The sequence below is a fragment of the Platichthys flesus genome, chromosome 9, assembly GCF_949316205.1.
Source record: "Platichthys flesus chromosome 9, fPlaFle2.1, whole genome shotgun sequence".
NCBI lineage: Eukaryota > Metazoa > Chordata > Actinopteri > Pleuronectiformes > Pleuronectidae > Platichthys > Platichthys flesus.
The window spans coordinates 2,226,688-2,248,711 of record NC_084953.1 but is presented as its reverse complement, the minus strand read 5'-3'; the positions used below and the strand labels follow the sequence as shown (position 1 = coordinate 2,248,711).

At 43.8% G+C, this 22,024-nt stretch overlaps 1 protein-coding gene across 1 annotated transcript in view; it reads left to right on the top strand.

Moving 5' to 3' along the window:
- gmds (GDP-mannose 4,6-dehydratase) overlaps positions 1–22,024 on the top strand; it is a 131,646-nt gene that overhangs the window by 77,225 nt on the left and 32,397 nt on the right. The window contains exon 8 of the mRNA XM_062395820.1: positions 21,791–21,909. Coding sequence (XP_062251804.1) covers positions 21,791–21,909 — 119 coding nt within the window. The remainder of the gene's footprint in view (positions 1–21,790; positions 21,910–22,024) is intronic.

Below are 22,024 nucleotides of genomic sequence, written 5' to 3'. Positions count from 1 at the left end.
TCTATTACAGCAATGTACAGTAGCCATCTCTCCACCCCTCGCCTCCAGCCCTCTCTGTGACTGTTATTGGAAATGTAGCGCCTCCACAGGAGCAAGCTCATGGCGGATTTATATGACACAGGTGCACGCTCTGGAAAGCACTCATGTACACGTGTGCGCACACACAGACACACACACACACACACACACACACACACACACACACACACACACACACACACACACACTCTCATATCAGGAGGCACGCGAATGGACCAGCCCGCAAAGACTGGATCTAATGTCAGCCACTTAATGTCTACAGCACTCACAAGTCACAACACACTTCAAACCCACGCACACACACACACACACGCGCAGACTCACACATGTGTCTGAACCGCTTAGAGCTGTATCCAAACCAGCCTGAAAGTATCACCCTGCTCCTCTCGTTTCTACCGCCTGGATAACCTCATCTGATTCTAATTTTTGACTTTGCGGATTGAATATGACAAAAATGTCTTTAATTTTAACTTAATATATTTTTCCTCCGTGCCCCCGATGTCTACATGGCTCCTTTTTGTTCTGGGACTATGCCAGGCATTTCCTCCGTGCGCTCCCAGTTTTCCAATAAGAGGGAGGCCGGAGGTATGCGCTGGGCGGGCTGGGTTCACTTTCTCTCTGGAGTTGTGCGACGGCCTAACGGAGGCAGGGATACCGGGGATACGGTTCCTCTCTGGAAAACAGACAAAGACATTCCACGGGGGGAAACGGCTCGAGTGCCTACACAGCAATACTGTCTGCCTGCGACTCGGGCCACGTAGACTAAACTGCAGTACCTGAGGACCTTGCAGGGTTTAGAGGCTTCACGGCAGCAGATGTATCACCTGAGATAACCTAGAACAACTCAAGCTAAGACATTAAACTTGAGGTAATACAGCGGTTCCCTCTCAGACGTCTGTATTTGTTGGAAGAACCGTTTGCTTTAATAAATCTTTCTCCCAGGGTCTCGCTGTTTAGACATGATTTGGATCTCAGGCTGAAGGAATTGAGATCCTTGACCTGCAGAGATCGCTGCTGTACACCCACATGTGGTAGTGTAGTGTGGGACATGTGTGTCTCGTCAGCCCGTCCTTTCTGATGTTCATTCCTCTATATTGAAGAGCAGAGGGCAGGGGAGGCTCCCTGCGCGCCACATGGTCCTGATTCAGCCTGTTAGTGTCGATCCCCTCTTTAATGAACAAGCAGGTTGTGGTGTTTTCACTTGTGTAAGTTTTCTGTGTGTGTCACAGGGGCGGGGTTGTGTTGCCCGAGGTTGTTTAAGGGTCCACATCTGGGTTTGAGGACAGGGGTTGTGGGCCGGAAAGTGTGTTTGAGCCCCTCAGACGCAGCAGGAGCAGCAGAGAGTCCTGCAGCAGAAATAACCGATGAGACAAAAAGAGATATAGAAGAGATTCCATTACAAATAAAACTAATTTAAGTTAAACTGCAGGGTTAAGCAGTATAACCTATTTATTGATACTTGACAGGAGGAAGTAGAAATATAAATATCAACATCAATCCAGTGCTCAGTGAATCTGTGAAAGTGTCATAAAACGCCCTTTTAAAGAAAGCTCATGGATCCACGCCCACATTTAATGACCTTTAATGAACAAACAAATGGACAGACACTGGAAACATAATGATAGTGATTACATATATAATAATAACTCTTTAGAAAAAGGAAGCGGAGATTAACTCCAAAGTGGCGACGCCCTAAAGAAATTAAAGAGAACATCTGCCCGTTTCTCTGGATCCCCTCCAGAGTTGAATTGGTTATTCTTTGTGTCATACCTCACCTCTCCACACGATTTCATAAACATCTGGTCAGTAGTTCTTTAATCACGCCGCCGACAGACAAACAACTTTGATCACTAGGAGGACGATCACCGATTGGATCCTGTGTAGCCGCGTCAACAACATACTTACATTGTGACGTGGGTCGTTCATCTTAAAACATCTTTGCTCTTCTGCTGTTTATTTGCTTAACGAATTCCAAAATCAGGCTGAAATACTGCAGCGAGCTTTTATTGTGAAGCAGCGGCACACAAAGGTGATGAAGGCGTTAATTGCTAAGTTAGCTAATAGCCATTGGGGCTAACTCCTCAGTAAAGAAGAGGCCAACAGCTTATTATTCATAACCCTACAATAACGTATTGATAATATTAACGTGACCTTAGGAGGGGCACTAACGGATACATCGTGGTCCGAACAGTCGTGAATGTATGAAATTATTTACAGCATCTATGCCGAGCTGTAGCGTCGACTCTCAGCTGCGTCTCTTGGGATGGAAGCAGCTGCCAGACGAGTGGATGTAATTTATTGCAGTGTTTTGATTGAAAAGACCTGAATCTGCAGCAGCCGGAGTCTGACGCGTGTTTGTTTTTCTAAGCTACAAAGAGGCTGTCAGACAGAAATGATCAGCATCTATTTCTTGGAGGTATTCGAGAGCCTGTGTACCTCGTCAGCACAATGGAAGTGGGAACATGAACTCGTTTGTCTTGTTACCAGCCTTCACTCCGTGGCTGGTGTTGTTTCATCTACTGGTTTGTGTGTCTGTCGGTGTGGGTGACCGTGGCAAACTTTGGTCTTGCACTAGGGGGCGCCACTGCTCGTATCCTCGTTCATTACAGTCACGAAACACGACAGGTGTCAGTCGAGGCCGAGATCGAGCACGGGTGTGGGCCGTCACATCAGGAGTCATGTGATCACATGGGTCTCAACAGGTTGACGGGCGTAGCAGCGTCTGGTGTGAAGCCGTCACAAGACTCTGATCTCCTTTCATCTCATAAACAGAACCTCTACGATCACTGAGAGGACGTAGCTTCCCCAAAGCTGATTGGCCACTTTTCACCGATATTGCAAATACATGATCATCGAGATCAGATTCAAATCGTGCATTTATCGGATCTGCTTCAAATACTTTCACCTGCTTCATAGATGAAGCTGAATCTACTCAACTCTATGCCCGATTTGTTCTTAAAGATCTCTGCATTATTTCTTTAGAAATTCACAAAATTCACAACGCATCAGGAGATGATAACACAACATCAGATAACATAAAAAGAGCATCTGAAGAAACAAAATAATTATTCAATAATAGTGTTAGATGAGGTTAGAGGGTATTTTCTCTACATCTTCAGTGACTTGTCTTTTTATTATGATTATTGCTTTAGTGTCATGATAGAAGCTGACTGACTCATTAGCGCATTAGCCTCAGTTGTTACACAACTTATCAAAAAAAAGATCCAGACATTAACGATGTGTTCCAACATGTCATCTGGAAACATTACATCTGAAATGATCCCGGCTATAATCGTCGATACCAACAATTGTTTCTGTTAACTGTAGGTTCTGCTGGTCCTCTGCCAGTTCAACCCTAGAATCAACAACAGACACGTTATTCCATCATTTGTTGAGCCGGCTGTCAGTCATGCTCCAGCCACGGGGTCTTTGTGCAGTCGTGTGTACGTAAGGTGTTGATTCAGGCACAGGAAAGTGTTTATCTGCAGCTTTTAGCATGGAGACAACCACGCATTTAGCTGTTAGCCGTCACCACACCTGCATGATGTCACCTCCACAGGTGAGCCGTCTATTTGGGCTCTGTGTGTTTATTAGCTCTCTGTCTGTAGCCGACGGTTATGCATGGTTTATTTTTTTGCAGATTAGCTTTGTGGGCGTTCATTTTAGCCGGAGAAAGACGAGGAACATACTGTAGATGCTTATCAGCGTGGACTAATCACTACCATGTGCTCTTACGGCCACTTGCTGTATTCGCTGAGGCGGCGGGAATTCCAGCAATTAGCCTCCCTTGTATTTCACACATGGCCCCCAGTGTTTGTCACATAAACTGACCCACTGAAAGAGGAGCCGGTCCAGTTCTGGACGCTCGGCTCGGCTCTCTGACAGCGCCTGGGGCTTTTACAGCCTCCGAGCTCGACCCGCTCACTCCGGTGGTCCACGAGCCTGGGAACCAGCGCCTCTGCTCACACACACGGACACGCACACGCTGAGAAGAAGAAAAAAAAACTCTAGTTGAGCTCATATTTCCTTTGTTCAGAATGATCTCCTTTCATTTTTTATTTTGGTAGAAGGCAGAGCTGCAGATTGCGAGTTTCTGTTTAATTTGGCGTGGATTATTATTTTGCCTAATTGGCTTTTAACGAGGTATTAAGTGAAGTATGTAAAGAAGCTGGTCTGGATGTATACCACCCAGCTGCAGGGTCCAGTGGAGGTTAACCCCGTCCAGATCTGATCTTTGTTCCTCTGCTCTTCCTCCATCTGCCTCCCTCTTTATTTTTAAAAATAAAACTGCTCTAATTGCATTATCAAAATTAAAGTAATTGCCAAAAGCGGGTCGTAGAAAGTCTGTAACCACACTATAAAGTCAAAGGGGATTTTACAGGGCTTTAGTTCCGTTTAATAAAAAATACACAGGGTAATAACCGTATTAAACAGAGCTAAGTTTCAATGGGAAATCTTAAAGTTTTTACTTTAAAGTTAATTGTTTTTACATAAAACCATAAAATCAGCATATAAAATATGATGCAAAGTAGAACTACATAAAAAAGACATATATAAATTAAAAGCTACAAGATAAAAATATAAAACTCGCTTTAAGAGCCGGATGTTTCTGATATCTGATCTTTTACTTACATCTAGAGTTATGGATTTTTGTCTTTTTCTTTGCTGGAAACGCAACACGAGGAAATTCACTGAAGTTCTCTGAATGCAGTTCACATCCTGCAGTCATGAAGCAGCAAGGCTTTCTCCTTCAGCTCAGTTTTGATCACTTGGGTGAAAACATTCTGGTTATTTTCTCCAGCCGGTCGACTCACGGCCGTTTGAACTGAAAACGACTGCAGCGTCACACGAGGTTTATGAAAATGTTGAGAGTGAATAGAACAATAAATTAAAATGTTAAGACTCCAAAGAGCTGAGGAATACTACAGACTTCATTATCCGTTGTTCAAATAACAACAATTATCAAACAAAAAGCAATATCTAACATTAAATATTTTAGTGAACTGAATGCTTAACTTTTAGTTTGTGACAGACAGCAGTTATTGTAACAGTATTTCTCTCATTACAGTGCTATATTAAAAACACAAGGAATTTAAAGAGTATATTGTGAAGAAAATAAATATATTTATTTACTTATTTTGTAAAGACTTGTTAAGGTCTTACCATCACTTCTCGAAAACCTCTATTTTATCGTCTGTTTGATTCTTTCATTTTGCATAAATCACAAATGAAATAATACTTTCATAGCTGCTCATGTTTATATAGTGAACCAGAGCTTAACGGTAACAGGTTGTGCAGATCACAATGTTTCTGCTGTGTCTAAAAAATAATTTAATAATCTGGACTAGGTCAAAAAAATTTAGATCTTTAAAAAGTCGTTAATATATTAAAATATGACGTTTCTTGTGGTTTCGCTGTAATATTTTAAGGTCTCGACGTTACTATGTAAAACCCCAAATAAAATGGAATTGATTTGAATTATATTAAAATGTATTACTTCTGTCGCAGTTTAAAATACTTATTATAATTTTAGGAGAACTGTTCTGGAGGTATAAATCATTTGTGATGTTGCTGTGTGCTGCAGTTCTTTCTACAGGATACATATATTAATACGTCGTAATAAAACTCCAAACTAGACCAACGTTGAAATGATAACTGATACCTAAGATCTTAAAAAGTTTTAAATTTACTTTGTTGAAACGTGCAGAAACCCGGAGTTCAAATCGTTTTGTTTCCTAGCATCAGTTTGGGGTTTGGGAGAATTCACTTTTCACATCCATGTGATCCCGGCTGGAGGACGTAAGTTAAGTTGTAGTGAGAGACCAAAGAAGCCGAGGGACACTGAGGAATAATCGTCTTCGTGTGTAATAAAGTCAACACAACACGTCCTTATCACAGTTCACTGATACATAAAGAGCCATTGTTGTTGTTGCATTAGTGCCTCACTCAAGCTGCTGCCTCCCTCTGAGTCTAAACTGTTATCTTATCAAAACAAAGGATTCTTTGAATATTTAGATTCAGGGAAACACCCTCAGGCAATTGTGTGTGTGTGTGTGTGATAGGAAGGAAAATATTTCCCACTAAGTCTCAGCGACTGGGCCTGGGGGGGAAATTCAAAACACTCCTGTCGTTTGTTCTGCGCTGAGCTCGCTGCCAACTGTCGCTCGCTGCACAGAAAGTGCTTTTGTTTCCTGTGCGTTCAGAAGGCTGCAGTCAAGTGTTCCAGCTTGTGTGTCTGTGTGTGTGGATGTGTTTGTCTACGTTCTGAGGGTTTTTGCACAATAACATGTGGTCGAGAGACGGAGCGAGTGTGTGTTTTGTGTTGGGGGGGGGGGAAAGAGAAAGTGAATGAGAATGACAGATTCTTTTTTTCATCGTACATACCTCGGATCACACTGGCTCTATTGTTCAGAGGCTGGGTGCAGAGATGAATTATTTAACCCTGTGTTACTTCACGGGTGGAGGGACTTTATAGTTTGGTCTAAGGTACGTTTTAATGTGTGTGTTGTGCAGTATATGTGTGTGTGTGTGTGTGTGTGGAGGGGCCTTCACGTTTTCATTACTCAGAATGTTTATGCATGCTCATACAGATGAAATGCTGGAAACTGGGCGGCTGGAGGTGCCAGTGCCTTCAGCCAGCGGTGGCAGCCCCAGTATTAAGTAGCTCCACTGATTTATGCAGCAGCGCAGAGAGTTTGACAGAAGTTGCACTCGACCGTGATGCGAAAACAATGAGGTTTTCTGCATAAAGTTTATTGCCATACACAACATCCTGGCATCGAACACATGACCACCCACCTGCTCGCTGCCCTCACCTTTCCTCTCGCTGCATTACGCTGAAGTCAAGTTCCTTCTCTCTTCACTCAGCAGCTGGACTCTGGACTCACAGTAACACACCAGCCCAGCAGCATCATGTTTATATCAATATCTCCACAAATACAGTAAACATGACACAGCAATTTACTTAAGTACATTTATCTACTAATAATGTTTCTGTCTGTCGTGAAACGTTTTGAATAAACAAAAACCACCATCCACCATCAAGGTACCACAGCCTTAGAACCTGTGGGGGGTCCATTCTCTCCATTGTAGTGGGCACCCTGATATTTACCAGTCCAGCCCTGTGATTGTTTCACCCTCTTCCCTCCTTCTCAAGAGGAAGAGGGCCGTCCTGTGAGAGGAGGACTTCCTGCAGTGACTCCCTCTGCAGCTCCACAGGAAGGGCTGGAGCAGAAGTGCAGGGCCAGAGTTAGTGCACCCTCAGGCACCGTCACTGGGATGGGTCCAGTTAGTTTGTTGGGAGCAGGGCAAGTAGAACGAGGGGGTGAGGGGAGCTGAGAGGGAGACAGAGTCAGACAGGGACCAGGGAAAAGACAGATGCATATTAAACGGGTGTCCAGTTGTGTTGAGCCTGTTTGTAATGTTGTGTGTTGTGTGCTGCTACAGCTTTGTGTTCCTGGTGAATTATAGTGAACATTTCTTATATTTGTATGAACCCTTATAGATATGAGTGCAGCTGTAATAACACCTTACTGTTGAACATTGAACAAACCCACATGGAGTTTCATGTAGAGAACACAGATAATCGAGTGTGAGAGTCTCACGGTGTCACCAGTGGAAACACACTGGGCCTGAAGCCTCTCTGCAGCGGAGCAGGAGGTCCTCTCCGTCAGCTGGAGCTGCTCTGAGTTAACTCCTCACAGCTACTGTACCATATTACTTTCCCTCTGTATTCCAAAGGGTAAAAGTTCAGACTATGAGAACCTTTGACGCCCAGATTTCCATATGTGAAGAATTTGCAGAGGTCAGCGTGAACCACTGAAAATGGACCGAACTCCAGCTCTGCTTTATTATCCGTGTGCCCCTCTGGGCTCGTCTGGCTGTGGAGCAACAGCCACAAGTCTGAGGAGTCCCTCCTGAGCAGCTCCAATACAAACACACACTCTCCCTCCCTCTATCTCCTTCTCCTTCTCCTTCGCTCTCTCCTTCTTACAGCCAGGGGGGAGGCATCTGTTTCCTATGCTCAACATGTGGAGGCAGTGCATTCAACACACACACACACACACACACACACTGTTTACACTACTCCTGTCTTATCTCATACACTGGGCACATTACATGAACATTTCAAAAACACACACACCTCTGATGGGCACAGAGAACCTGCGTGTGTGTGTGTGCGTGTGTGTGTGTGTGTGTGTTTTTGTGTGGAATGTTTTGATGACATTGACTCATAATCGCTCATCCTTTTCTGTCATTTGTCCTTGAGTGTGTGTGTGTGTGTGTTAATGTCCTGATGTTATCGGCCCAGAATCAACAGGGACACCGCTCTCATCTGATCCGGCCCCCCTGCTGATAACTGTGTGTGTGTGTGTGTGTGTGTGTGTGTGTGTGTGTGTGTGTGTGTGTGTGTGTGTGTGTGTGTGTGTGTGTGTGTGTGTGTGTGTGTGTGTGTGTGTGTGTGTGTGTGTGTGTGTGTGTGTGTGTGTGTGTGTGTGTGTGTGTGTGTGTGTGTGTGTGTGTGTGTGTGTGTGTGTGTGTGTGTGTGTGATGCTCAAGGCCTTATTTGTCTTTGTAAATCGTACCTGTAAGTTTCTGTTGATACGACTGTACTCCATTTAAGAAAACAAAGGAGACAACCCTTATGATAAAATCTTGAGGTTAATTAATAACTATTATCCATTTATAATACAGCTCATCTAAGCAGAGAGTCCTCTGGCTCCCTGTGTAGAGATCCACGTTTGTGTTTGATTTTCCTGCTTGTCAGTCAACATTAACCTCCTCTGTTCGAGACGAGGTCGCAGCGCAGCGTGAAATTTAACTTTAACACAAATATCCTCGTTGGGTTTGGCGTCGCTGTCCATTTTCCAGCCGCAGCAGTTTACAGAAAGAGATGAAACCATAGAGCGAATGGGCACCGAGGATGAACTCTAATGCAGCCATGGGAGATTTTTTTACATCTCCAGTCGTTCATCCATTTAGTGATCCGTCATTTATACGGGTTATTCTTAGAGGGTCACGAGGCGGCTGGAGCCAATCCGGAGCCCCGACAGCGGGTGAGAGGTCGTGCACATCTGGACACGTTATGATTTTATATCCAGGATTAATTCCTTCAACTTTTTAACTGCAAATTAGATTTAATGCCTCAGAAAGGATAACGCGAAAACTGCTCACCTTTTGACCCAAACAAGAACCTATAGGTTCCATTATAATATCTACTATGATATCAACATATAATATACATTTTAATTATTTTTTAAAATATATCTTTGACAGTGAATCGTTGATAAATTGTTCAAAAGGACATTTTTTAAAAAAGATTATGAGAAAGAATGTGGCAGCTTAATTTAAATGAAATTAATTGAATATGTAGAAATTACAAATTATCAATTTACGGTGAAAGAAATAGAATTTTACAAAAAACCTGTTGTGACTCATAACTCATTTATTGAACGTTAAATCAAAATCCCGGCCAAGATGATGACACGTTTTAATTGTCAGTCATTATCTGTAATCAAACCATAACAACTATACATGATTCCATGGGGTGTCGGAACATAACCAGTGGTTCAGTTACAGTTATACTGGATATCACTTCATTCAGGTCACGTCTCTGATCGTCTGGGTGGGACTCTCTCATCTTAACGTTTGTAACACCACCGGCGCTCTCTCTCCTTCCCTTAATTCCACTGCTGCTTATCCATCTTCCATCACTTCATCTCTCTCTCTCTCTCTCTCTCTCTCTCTCTCTCTCTCTCTCGGACGCCCGTGTGAGTGATGTGTTGGTGACGTGAGGATGAGGCTGACGGCAGCAGGTGAAAGCAGATTAGCTGATTTCAAAACAAATTCCCACAGGAAACTTTGCGTGAGTTTTCAGGAAATAGTGAATGTGTGTAGTTGTGTGTTTGTGCCGCTCCTGCTGCACTGGTCAGATAACGGTAATGAATCAACAGTAGCTCCATCGAGAGATAAAGAGGACAGAGGATGGACGGGGATTTTATCTGTTTTAAAAATATTATGTTGTGCCCATTTCTATGTTTTGTGAGAGTGATGAATCTGCAGTTTCCCAGTCGTCCCCAAAGAACCCGAACAGCTCGCCAACCAGCACCCCCCCCCCCCCCCCCCCCCCACTCTCCTCTTTATCGCTGTTGTCTCAGTTTATGAAGATGGAGCCAACAACTCGTCAAACAGAACATTGATTTATTTACTTTGAACAAACTCTTCAATATCCACATGTGACTGCTGTGAAAACTTTTAATTTGGTCAAAGTTAAAGAACAATCATGAACTGGTTTAAAATATTGTTTGGCAGGTAATTAGCGAACAAATGGAGAAGACTCAAACAAGCTGCTTCACTCTTTTGACCCTGTCAGAAGTCAAACATGGATGGGATAAAGATGAAGCATTGTTTTTATTGAGTTTGGATGCTTTTGGGTTTTGCAGAGAAACTGGAGCAATGAAAGGAAACTTTCACAAACATGAGAAAATCGTGAAGTCTTGGCCTGAGTCTGTCTGAAGCCTGGAACTTCTTTCTGTGAGATAAGAGGGAACTCAGCCACTTGGAGACTTCAACAGTCTCACTGATGAATCTGCCTGTTCCTGGATCAACACAGATTTTATATTTTGTGAGTTTTCTTGAAGCTAAACATGGCATCTTTGGAAAGTGTTTCTGGGAACGGGATAGAAGAAGCATCAGCCATAGATGATTTGCAAGAGATAATAGACTAAATCGAGACATTAGCTAGCCATTCAACTTTAGTATAGAGGCAACAAAGGGAAAGGCAGGATAGATTGAGACGATACAATACAGATAAGATATATACATGAGTGAACAGCTGCAGTATCTTTCCAATGGTCCTTTAAATAATGAAATGAATGAGGCCTGAGTTGGTTTGTGTCATCGCTCTCAACACTGAGCTTTAAAAAGAAGTGCCCTCCAAACTATGAGTGTCACATGATCACTGACCCGCGGCCCCTCCCAGGATTAATCAATCCAACATGGCGCCTCGATTTTCGACGGCATCCCACCGTGCACTTCAATAAATACACAAACAGCTTTTCTTAAATACGTGACAAAATACTGTTAAAGTTTTACAGGCTGCACCCTGCGCTCCACCAGGGGAGGAGTGACTCTGCTCCAACGGCACTGAGAGGATTTAGTTCTATAAAACCTGAACTGGGCTGTTGAAGTCATTCACATACACACACACACACACACACACAGACACACACACAGACACACACACAGAGATTTGAATTTCATACACACACCTGCTCTTGATTGTCCAATTTGTAAGCGCTGTAGTGGCCGCGGGGGAGCAGGGAAACGGTAAACAGGCCGATAGCATCTGATGTGAGATCACTGCGGCTGGAAACATATTCTGAGCAGAGACGCACACACACACACACACACACACACACACACTGTAGAACTGTGACGAGGAAAGCAGACTTTGTTCTGAGTGACGAACCGGAGGCGGGGGGACGTTTATGAGCGTGATCTGCATTCAGGTCAGTTCAGCGTGTAAACAGAGTCTCCTTCTAGCAGTCGGCCTCTCCTAGGTTCAGCTTCCAGGTCGGGGGGTCATGTGTCTCTGGGTCAGAGGTCAAACTCAGGCCGACGAGGATGTCTGGAAATTCACTTCACTGAGACAGTTTGGGACTGACACACGTACAGTTCTCTCTCTCTTTCTCTCTCTCTCTCTCTCTCTCTTTCTCTCTCTCTCTCTCTCTCTCTCTCTCTCTTTCTTCTGCTTCTGCTTTCTCACTTAAAGCCTCTAAGACGACATCCACTGTATCTCTGTCTCTTTCTGCTCTTCGACAAACAAACAAACAAATATCACTCGTCTGATCGTCTGGGAAAATATTACAACCTCCCACACAAACCTTATCTGTCTCCTGCTGTCGGCCTGTCAGCCAATCACGTCACACGATCCCTGATAACACAACATACAGACATGTAGCCTTTGTCTTGTTTTGTGCGCTTCACACACTGAACAGTTTACTGCTCCATATGAAACACTTCGTGAAAAACTGATTTGTAATCAAAGTCAGACAACGTTAATTTTCATCATGTTCGATAAATGCTTACAATTAGTTTCGCCAAAGATATTTCATTTTCATTGAGGTCATTTTTACACCTGAAGGTCTGAGCCCAGCTCTTTCTGCTGAACGCTGACAGACATATAAGAAGGTTTAAAGAATGAGCTGCTTCATCGCCTCCGCCTCTTCCTGCTGACGCTGGTTTCTCTTCCTGCCTCTTCAAAGACGGCAAAATAAATACAGAGCTGTTCTGGCCCCACATCACTCGATCCGCTGGATTTGATTCCCTCTCTCTGACAGCAGAGGATGTGTGTGTGTTTGTGTGTGTGTGTGTTTGTGATAGTGGGTTACAGTACATTAAATGGAGTCCAGAGAGTCTGAAGCCTCTATTTTAAACACCTTTGACATCCCATTTAGCTCCGGTCGCTGCCTATTCATAACCCAGCAATGACAGATTAGCATGTAGCTGCTATATATAACGTGACTTGACTGGTGTCTGTGGATATTTGTGTGTGTGTGTGTGCGTGTTCCTGCCCCTCGTTCCCCCCCAAAAATGGTAACACACCCACACCAAATGAGAGGGCTCCTTTGAGAAATGTGTTTCTCATGTTCTCACGGTGTAAAAATTACTCTATTGGCTCCAAGAATCAGCTGCTCTGTCCACAGTGTGTGGAGCCGGGCCCGGCCTCTGTGTGTGCGACTGGGTTTATGTGTGTGTGTGCATGCATGGACAATTTAGTTTTTCAGCATGTGTTTTAGTTCTAAATAGTGAATGACAGTCTTTATGGGACTGCCTCCCCCCCCTCTCCCAACCCTCGGGTTAAAACATGGACAGATTGTTTCCTGAGGCCGAACTGTTCATACAGCCAGAGGTCACAGCCAAGTTCAAGTGTGTGTGTCTGTGTGTGTGTGTTTGTGGACTTCCCCGTGCACGCAGCTATGTTTAGATGAACAAACACTGATACTATCAAAGCAGTGGGTGCAGATGGATGATTCAGTTTGATGGGGGAGAAAGGAATCTCTTTTTCCTTGACGTCTTTCTGACTCTGTGTCCGTCTGCATGCTGATAAGCTGTGAATCATCATCCTCTAATCTGACTGACGGTAGTTTGATTCCCAGCTCGTCCAGTTGTACAACAAAGTGTGAACCACAAACTCGGATGGCAGCGTGTGAATGGGATGCATGACTGATACACAAAGCGCCACAAATAGAATCGCCTTTTGTGTGTGTGTGTTTTGTGTAATCATTAAGATAAGAGAAGAACTTGATAAATGCAGTTTATGACCAATTATCAAATCTATAATCAATATATTGCATTAAAAGCCATTAGATTACAGCTACACATGCTAATAAAGACACAAACCAGCAGCCAAATCTGAAATTCTTATATTTTATGGTTGTGTTATAGAACTTGTCAGAATAAAACCCCAGTTTTATTATCAGTTAAACCTGTTACAGATCAGAAGAGTGAAGACTGTGTCATTGTGCGAGTGTCCACAATGAACAGTGGTTGTGTTTGTATGAGATTTTGTGTTGTGTTGACAGATGCAATGAGATCATCTTCTGTCTTTACTTTACTAATCCTTTAAACAAGCCTGTCAGGTTTACCCGTGTCACCAAAATGAAAACAGAAGATAAACAGATTCTTTTTAATTCTCTAATATCCACATCGTTCAGACTCTACAAGTTTCCTCTCAGTCGACTTTCCATCGGGCACAGATGTGATTTAAAACCCACGCTGTGACCCAACTGCTCTGGACTCGCTCTGATTGACTCAAGTCTCCCTCCTCTGTCAGACTCTGTGACAGAGCGTCCTCTGAGGTTGACCACTTCCCCGTGGCCCCGGCCAGCAGAGCGACACAGACAACGGCGAGGTGCGGTCGCCCCTGCGTCATCACGGAGACACGGACGCGTTACGTGTGCGTCCGGAGTGAAGTCAGACTGTAAATATAACCTCGTCTGTCTGCAGCTCTGTGTTCAGACGCTCTGTGTGTGACGAGGAGAAAACGCTGCAGTCTGACTTCTTTGGTCAAAACAGAACCGGAGAGAGGAGAACGAAGGAGGGTCTGTGGGAGGAGAATAAGGAGTGAGTGTGTGTCTGTGTGTGTGAGAGTGAGTGTGTGTGTGTGTGTTGGGGAAGGGTGAAGGGGAGTTTAATAATTTCAGCCTCCTCTAAAAATAGGGCGTATGGTAAAAGAAGGGGGGAAAAAAGCTGTTCTGCTAAAAATCACAGCTCCATAGCAGCAGTTTGGATGATGTGTGCTCCCTGAGGTGGAGCCTGGGAAAGTTAGCAGCGTGTGTGTATTTGTGTGCTTGTAAATGCATGTGTGTGTTGTTTTTTGAGTATACGTGTGTATGGGTGTCACAGTGTGTTGTGCTAACTTCAACGATTTGGGTTGTTTGTGGAAGTTTACTCAGAGCAGAGTTAGAATAGAAAACCTTGTCCGGAGCGACCTGGCTCGGGCGGCCCCTGCTCTGGGCCGTGTTTGGACTGTCCCGGTTTGGCCTGTCCCGGTTTGGTCTGTCCCGGTTTGGTCTGTCCCGGTTTGTTCTGTGGCTGCCTGAATCCACCCCTCCCCTTTTTCTGACTCACTGGGAGACCAGTGGGGACGAAGGCAGACACAGAACAAAAAAAAAAAATGAAAAGAGCCCAGTCCTTATACGAGCAGGGAGATGGCGATCAAACCTAACTGAGTCAAGTCACATCAAATATGTTGGAGAGGAAAACTCATTTGTTGGAAACTTCTCCAGCCAGGAACTCGAGGAATGTTCGCCCACCAGTTTGTGTTTCAGGGCTTTTTCATGTGCTGTCCAACTCGATATCTGGTCCCAGTGGCCCGTGCACAGACCGCAGTCATCGTTTTAAATTTGGATTCTTTTTAAATGTTGTTTTCACCTGCTGGTCTATCTGAACTGGTTTATAATGGTGGCAGGACTTAGTCACTGAGCCTCAGACTGAACGTGTCTGCAGGCTAACCAGGAGAAACATGGTTTTCTGTGTTGATCCGTTGTTAAGGCCGATCACCAGAGACCGAACGTGTTGTCAAAGGAAACACTGCTTCATGCAACATCGTTTTATAAAAGACATGTGCTGCATCGTTATCTGAAGGACATTCACTCCATATATGGTTTCTGCAGTGCTGTGTAATAATCTTAATATAGCTAGAATATATGACAAGTGATGGAAATACATTTTACCATAAAATGCGTTTTTCGTGTAGTACATAAAGTACAGTACATGATTTGTTAGGCTTTATAAAGTATTTTAAAGATATGAAAAACTTTGATTTGTATATATCTGTTGACTTAGATGGCCAAAAATATATTGTGAAGATATGGTATTTGTACTTCAACTGAGTTGTTGTCTTTATTTATGTATCATGATCCAGCAGTGAGCTTTATTTCATAGATTAGATTCTGTTCCAGTTTGTTGTTATAGAACCTCTGATTGATTCCTTGTTTGGATCATTGGCCGAGTTTTAGGAACTGACATGTGACCCCAGATGGAGATCTGCGGAGGAGAACTTAGAGGAAGTTCTGTGGCGTCCTCGTCGTTCTCCGATGCTCCGATGCAAATAAAGACGCAGTTCGAAATAAGATTTATAGGAAGTTAAATATAGTGGTATGTAAACATGTAGAGTGGTAAGAGGTTATCTGGGCTCTGGGATCGGTGCCGGGGCCCAGGTCATTCTGAACTCGTCATTTCAATACTATTTGCCTAATCTCAGAGCAAGATGGCTGCAGGTGATTGCCAGTGTATCCGGGAAGTCGTGGCCTTGATGGATGCTGTTCCCAAACGACCAGCTGATAACGCCGACGCATGACGTTGGTGAGCCGAGCATGTTTGAGCCGAGATGTGACGTCGTGCTGTGGCTCCGAACATTCACGCAAATGTGTTGTATCGCGGCTAAGTGCAGGTCATTAATCTCATTATCAGTGGTATGAGGCGGGCCCGGGCTGGAGCGGCGTCTGCTCCGATCCAAGCCGCTCCCTCTGGCCCTCGCCAGAATGAGAACACTTTTCTTCTTATTTTTCAGGCTTCGACATTCTTGTCTGGCAGCTGTGCAAGCATGTTGTGGAACAGAGCTGAGAACCTCTTAAGCTACAAATGAGCTGGAAAAGCCAGCTCTGCTCGAGCTCTGTAGTGGGGGAGAGAGGAGGCTGCGGCCTCAACAGAACGCTCAGCGGTTCCATCAGGGCCCCGATGTTAAAGGGGACATATTAGGCCCATTTCACCACGGTTGATATGGCTCCTTGGGGTCTTAATGAAATGTCTGTAACATATTTTGGTCAAAATACCACAAGGATAATTTAAAACAGCACCTTTTTACCCTCCTCAGATTGAACTGTTTTGAGTGCCCCCCCCCCCTCCTTGACAGATCGCAAACTCTGGTTACGTTTTTCGCGTTAGCTAAATATTGCTATCCGGTCTGTTAGGGATTTAAGGAACTTGGGGAATTTCAATGTAAAAACGATTATTGTCTTGAGAATGACGAGTGAGAGTCGTGGTTAAAGTCAAATGAGGAAAACTGTCTGTTCAAGTTTTTCAAACTTGGGACAATGGGGATGATTCTTTTTTTTTTTTTCTACTTAATGCATATTTCCTTTTTGCAAGTTTAATCTTCACTTCCAGTCTTAAATCCTACTGACCTGGTTTGTTCATGTCTCCATGTTGTTTTATTTACCATGTTTCAGCTCTTAAAGTTTGTGGAGGAATTTGAATTGATTCATGCATATTAAAGAATTTGTGGTCACGTTAACGTGGCTATTTTCATGTCTTTTCTGAATCAGAAGAACATTCTGTGTGTTTGCTGCCGTGGGGATAAAGATTGAGTGAACCTCCGGGGTTAATGGCATTAGCAGCCCCGTGATTGGGCCTGATGGCTTTCTGTGGCCGTAATGGCGTCTCTATTAAGTGTTTACTGTGAGCCATTCCACATGTCAGCTGTAGTCAAGCAGCCAGAGACGGAGGAGCGTGGGGCCGCCACAGGCTGGGGCACCGTGAGGGAGGTGAGACGGGGGGAGAAGGGAGGACGGGGAGGTCAGCTGGCTGCACGGGGGGGGGAAGATAAGTCGTTACTGAAATCGGGTTTGGTTTTTTGTTTTCTAAGAAACTTTTTCGACTTGTCAGCTCTTTTAGACGAGGAACCGGGATCTGTTTTCAGTCTGAGGACTTTGATTTTAAAACAACTGTTTCAGAAAACGTCCACCTTCATCACCAGCAGCCGTGGAGCTGCTGTTCTGAGGTCTGCAGCCATTTAAAAACACTCCAACACATAGAGAGGTTCTGGTTCGGAGCTGCTGTAGTTCTCTCTGCAGTGGGGAGAGTGCACTGTGTGACCTGTGCAGACTCCTGAGTCAGCAGACCTCGGTTTGTACCAGGGATTTTCCCGCAGCCCAGTAGCTTCGGTTGCTCTCTATCCGAGTTCTATCTGACAGCGACATATGGAAAACATTAAATATAATACACTTTGAGGAGGAAAAGAAACGTGGCACACACCAAACTGTTCTCTGGAAATTACTGCTGAATCACGATTATTTAATTTAGTTTTCATCTTTTTAAATCTGCGGATTCTTCAAATGTTTTTTTCTGGTTTCATTTTTACAAGGTTACGAATTAGATCCCAGTTTTTTGCATCTGTTGTTTAAAGTTCTCCACTTTATAGACCAAATAGTAAATTAATTTGTTTTTTATTTTGTATGTTAAGGAGAGATAAAAGATATGTAGCAGGTTTCCTTTGATTGACAGCTGTTCCAGCCTATCAAGGTGAAGATCAGTGATTTATTGGTCTGTTTCTATATGAGTTACATGTTTCATAGCTATTTTTTTAGCATTTAAAGAAATGTCTGGTATCACTTCATCATCTTATCTCTTGAATCAGTTTGTCTTATATCAGAAACAGATAATGGAAAATGAAGCTTCTTTCTCCTCATAAAAAAACAGTGTCACAGACGTGTAGATGTGTTTTCCTACCGTCTCTGAACAAAGCCGAGCAGTTGAACTCCGGTCGTCGTGCTCGTGTCAGAGTATGATTCAGGTGGGGGGGCTCGGGGGTGGTCGCAGGGGTCGGTGTCTGTCTCTGGAGCTGGAGCCGAGCGGTGAGTGCGTGATGGGGGTCATCCTGTGGCCATGTGAACAGGAAGGTGCGGGTTGAGTGTGAAGGGCTGAACCTCTTCGCCGTTTATCAGATAGCTAATGAAGCAGAGCGGTCCTGAGAGAGATGGAGCGAGGGAGGAGGGGGGGGGGGGGAGCAGAAAAAGGGAGAAGGGGAAAGGGGGCAAAAGGTAAAAGGAGGAAGGGGACAGACGGGCGGGGTGGTGTGGAGGAGTTTAAGGAAAAAGAAGTAGAAGTTAAACGTGGGAATGTTAAATCCAGCGCTCCTACCTTAACTGTTACTAATAAACCACCGGCTGCTGTGATCCCTCTGAGTTTTATCCCCTCCACAATGAGAAGAAAAATACACAGAATATTATTTATTACATTTCCTGGATAAAAATCAGCAGAGGCCGTATCACTCAGCTCCTGCTGTAAACATTTTCTCTGGAAGCTCGAGAAGCCAAACTGCTTTTCCCAAATCCCATCATCGCAGCCGTCCAGTTTACTACACGCTGCACATTCATCAGCCTGGTCGGAAGGAAAAGAAAGAAAAGAGTCATTTCATTACAAGTTTAAATAATCATCCAGTCAGGCGATCAAAACAGTTTCACAGCCTCCATGTCAGCGTCGGGGATATTTCACTGATTCCAGTGGTAATTCATTCTGCTCACACTGAGAAGGGACGGGTCGGCAGGACCTGGATTAAATGCTCAGACCAGCTCTAATATGTTCTTTTATTATTCAATATTTATTTTTATTTGTATTATTGCTGCAACAAATTATTATTCACATTATTGCAAAAGTGTTTTGTGTAGCCACAGTTTCTCAGAGCCCAGGGGAGCATCTTTAAATCGCTCAGCATGAAACATCTAAAACAACGATATTTAGTGTATAATTATGCATAAAAAAATCCTTAAATTGTTTAATTTGACCACTGTTGTCGTTGTTTTTCACTTTGCTTCATGTGTTTATCATGAAGAAAGGCTCAAGTGAATGTAAAGTAATCTAATCTGATCTGAAGTTGACTTTCTCATTTATCTTCTTATCTGTTAAGTGCCAATCTGACCCACAGACTAATGTGATTTTCTAAGATATGTCACATTCCGTCAGTTCAACAAGCTCAAAATATGGAAACTATCAGAAACAGAATCTGACGGAACATTGATGTTTCAATATGAGTTTGAGGAGCCGATAACGTCCTGTGTGAGAATCTGGTTTGTTCATCAGGGGCCAGAGGGTGAGAGGTCAGGGGTCGGGCGCAGGGGAACCATCAGCCTTGAGCGTTCAGGTGACCCTGAACGATCCTGAGATAGGCCGGCCTCGCGCCCCCCCGAGGAAGAGCATTCCATCACTGTTAGTGTGCGTGAGACGGCAATTAGCACTTTACTGCACAGCGGTGTCACCACTTCATCTGTGAGGAGAAATCACTTCATTAGTCTTTTCTTATTGAAATCTAAACATCAGTTGATCGATGCCTAAGTTCTCCGTACCCCTGGTTTCTAACAGATTGTTCCTGTTAAAGTTTAATTCCTTAAAGAATCTAATAAAGGTTATTTCTTCATTTACATCAAACCTTTTGTGCAGATTCAGATCTCTCATAACTTTTATCATGGCATTTCCTCCAACAGCAAAATATAGCAAATAAAATATTATATATACAATATGATATAAAAATATTGATTTTTAAATTACTGTTAAATTTGATGAGCATGTGTGTGTATGCACTATTGCAGAAGGAGTCAGCTTCTGATTTTTCCAACGTTAGCACATAAAACACACATGATGCATCTGGCTGGACTTCATGGACACACACACACACACACACACTCCATTCAACACAAATCCAAGTGGAGCTAATAAAGTGCGCTGATGTGCGACAGGCTGAGAGTTCACCTGAGCAGAGGCGGAGGAAGCTAACTCTCCACCTTCCTGCTGTCGGCTCTGAATTACAGCTCCGGCTCTCGACTGTGTGGAATAACACCAGCGAGCTTTCACACCAGTGCTCGTGTGTTGTGTTACTGGTTCACTGCGTGAGTAGTTTTCCATACATCAGGTATGTTGTCATGGTATGTATGAATGGAAAACTACCACCAGTGAGTGGGAGGTGTCACTCCAGTTCATCAGGTGATTGTGTTGAGACGCAGTTCACATGAACGTCTGTTAGCACCTGTCACATGTTACCTCTTCAACAAGGTCACTAACGACTCCACACAGTGTTTAAAGATTGTTTATATAGACAGAAATATTTTGAATAATATGTTTACATTAGCTTATAGAATATTAAATTCATGGCTGATTCATGTGTCCGAAAGATTTTTAAAAGCCCCAACCCGGAATAGTTTAATTCACGATGCAGTCGTTTACCGTTTTGAATGCAAAACTTAAACTTTTAATTATTTTCCATCTTGTTTACCTTCAAACCTCAGACATGATGATGTGACAAAACACTGTGAAAACTCAAACTAGATGTTTTACTGGGATTAAGACATTGCACATGGATTTTCCTCACGTCTTCAATTGTTGCTTATTCAGGTTTAGGCTCATCAGAAAAGGTTGTTTACAAGGCATCAACTTGTTCAGGCTGTTTTCTTTAAGAGTGTTAATGTCAGTCAGTCTGTGAAAAGGTTATTATCAGGCCGTCTTTGCATTAAAGTGAAGGCAAACACTTGGTATCTTGACATTTCTGATTCTTTATGGCAACTTGAACCTCCTGAATAACAGGTTTGTGATCAGATTACCAAGAGTCTGAACAGAGAATCAGGAAGAAGTGAAACTATTTAGTACGGACTGAACGGATAGAATCACAAACATATGCAGCTTTCGATATTATTTTAAAGATATGTTTTCATCCTGACATACTTCTGTTGTAAATTGTTGCTCTTGGACGATCTGTCCTCACTGATTTGATTTATGAATACGTGAGCATCATGAGCTTTCCTCTGTCTCTGTCTCCGTCTGTCTGTCCCTGTCTCCCCGGTGAGTCTCTTCTAATCAGGCTGGACGTGCCAGGGATCAGCAGCTCTGACCTGCTGGCTCTGGTTCATCATAAATATCACGGGACGCCGTCGCTGGCTGTTTAATATAGAGCACGGGTCCATTAAGGGACCCAGACGATCAGCTTTCACTGGAGTATATAGGCTAATAATAATAATGCTGCTGCTGCTGCTGCCTACACTGTGGAGTACTCAAAGAGAGTCACACATGAGCACAAGTCAGGCGCTTGGAGGATGTTGTAATTTTAGTCCTTCTAGTTTATCAAATCTCTAATATTACTACTGACGTCTTTAAAAGCTGTGAGACCTTGTCAGTTTTCTGCAAAACCGTTTTGTGTGCATGTGCGCACGTGCATTCGTGGCCACGTGTGTGATTCTGTGTGTGCCAGCAGCACAATCAGCCTGTGGGAGGGCTCTGTCCTCCTTTCCCACAGTATGTGTCCCATGAGCCTTTGCAGTGACGTCAGGACAGAGGTACGGGCGAACGCCCGGCTCAGAGGTCACAGGTTGGCTTCCTGTCTATCAGCACCAGAGTTGGGCAGTGTCCAGTGTGAAGCGTCAAACTGTCTTCATGATGTGTCGGCTGGTTTAACCTCTGTCTGTCTGTGTGTCTCTCTCAGGCCATGTGGATGATGCTGCAAATGGACCAGCCAGACGATTTCGTCATATCGACAGGGGAGGTGCACAGTGTGAGGGAGTTTGTGGAGGCGGCCTTCAGACATGTGGGGAAGACTATTGTGTAAGTACACACTCACACACACACACAGACAGATACACAAACATTGTCACATCGGTGTTTCCATGAATCTTCTATGTTAGTCTCGTGTTTGAATGAGAACCTGTTGAATCAGGGT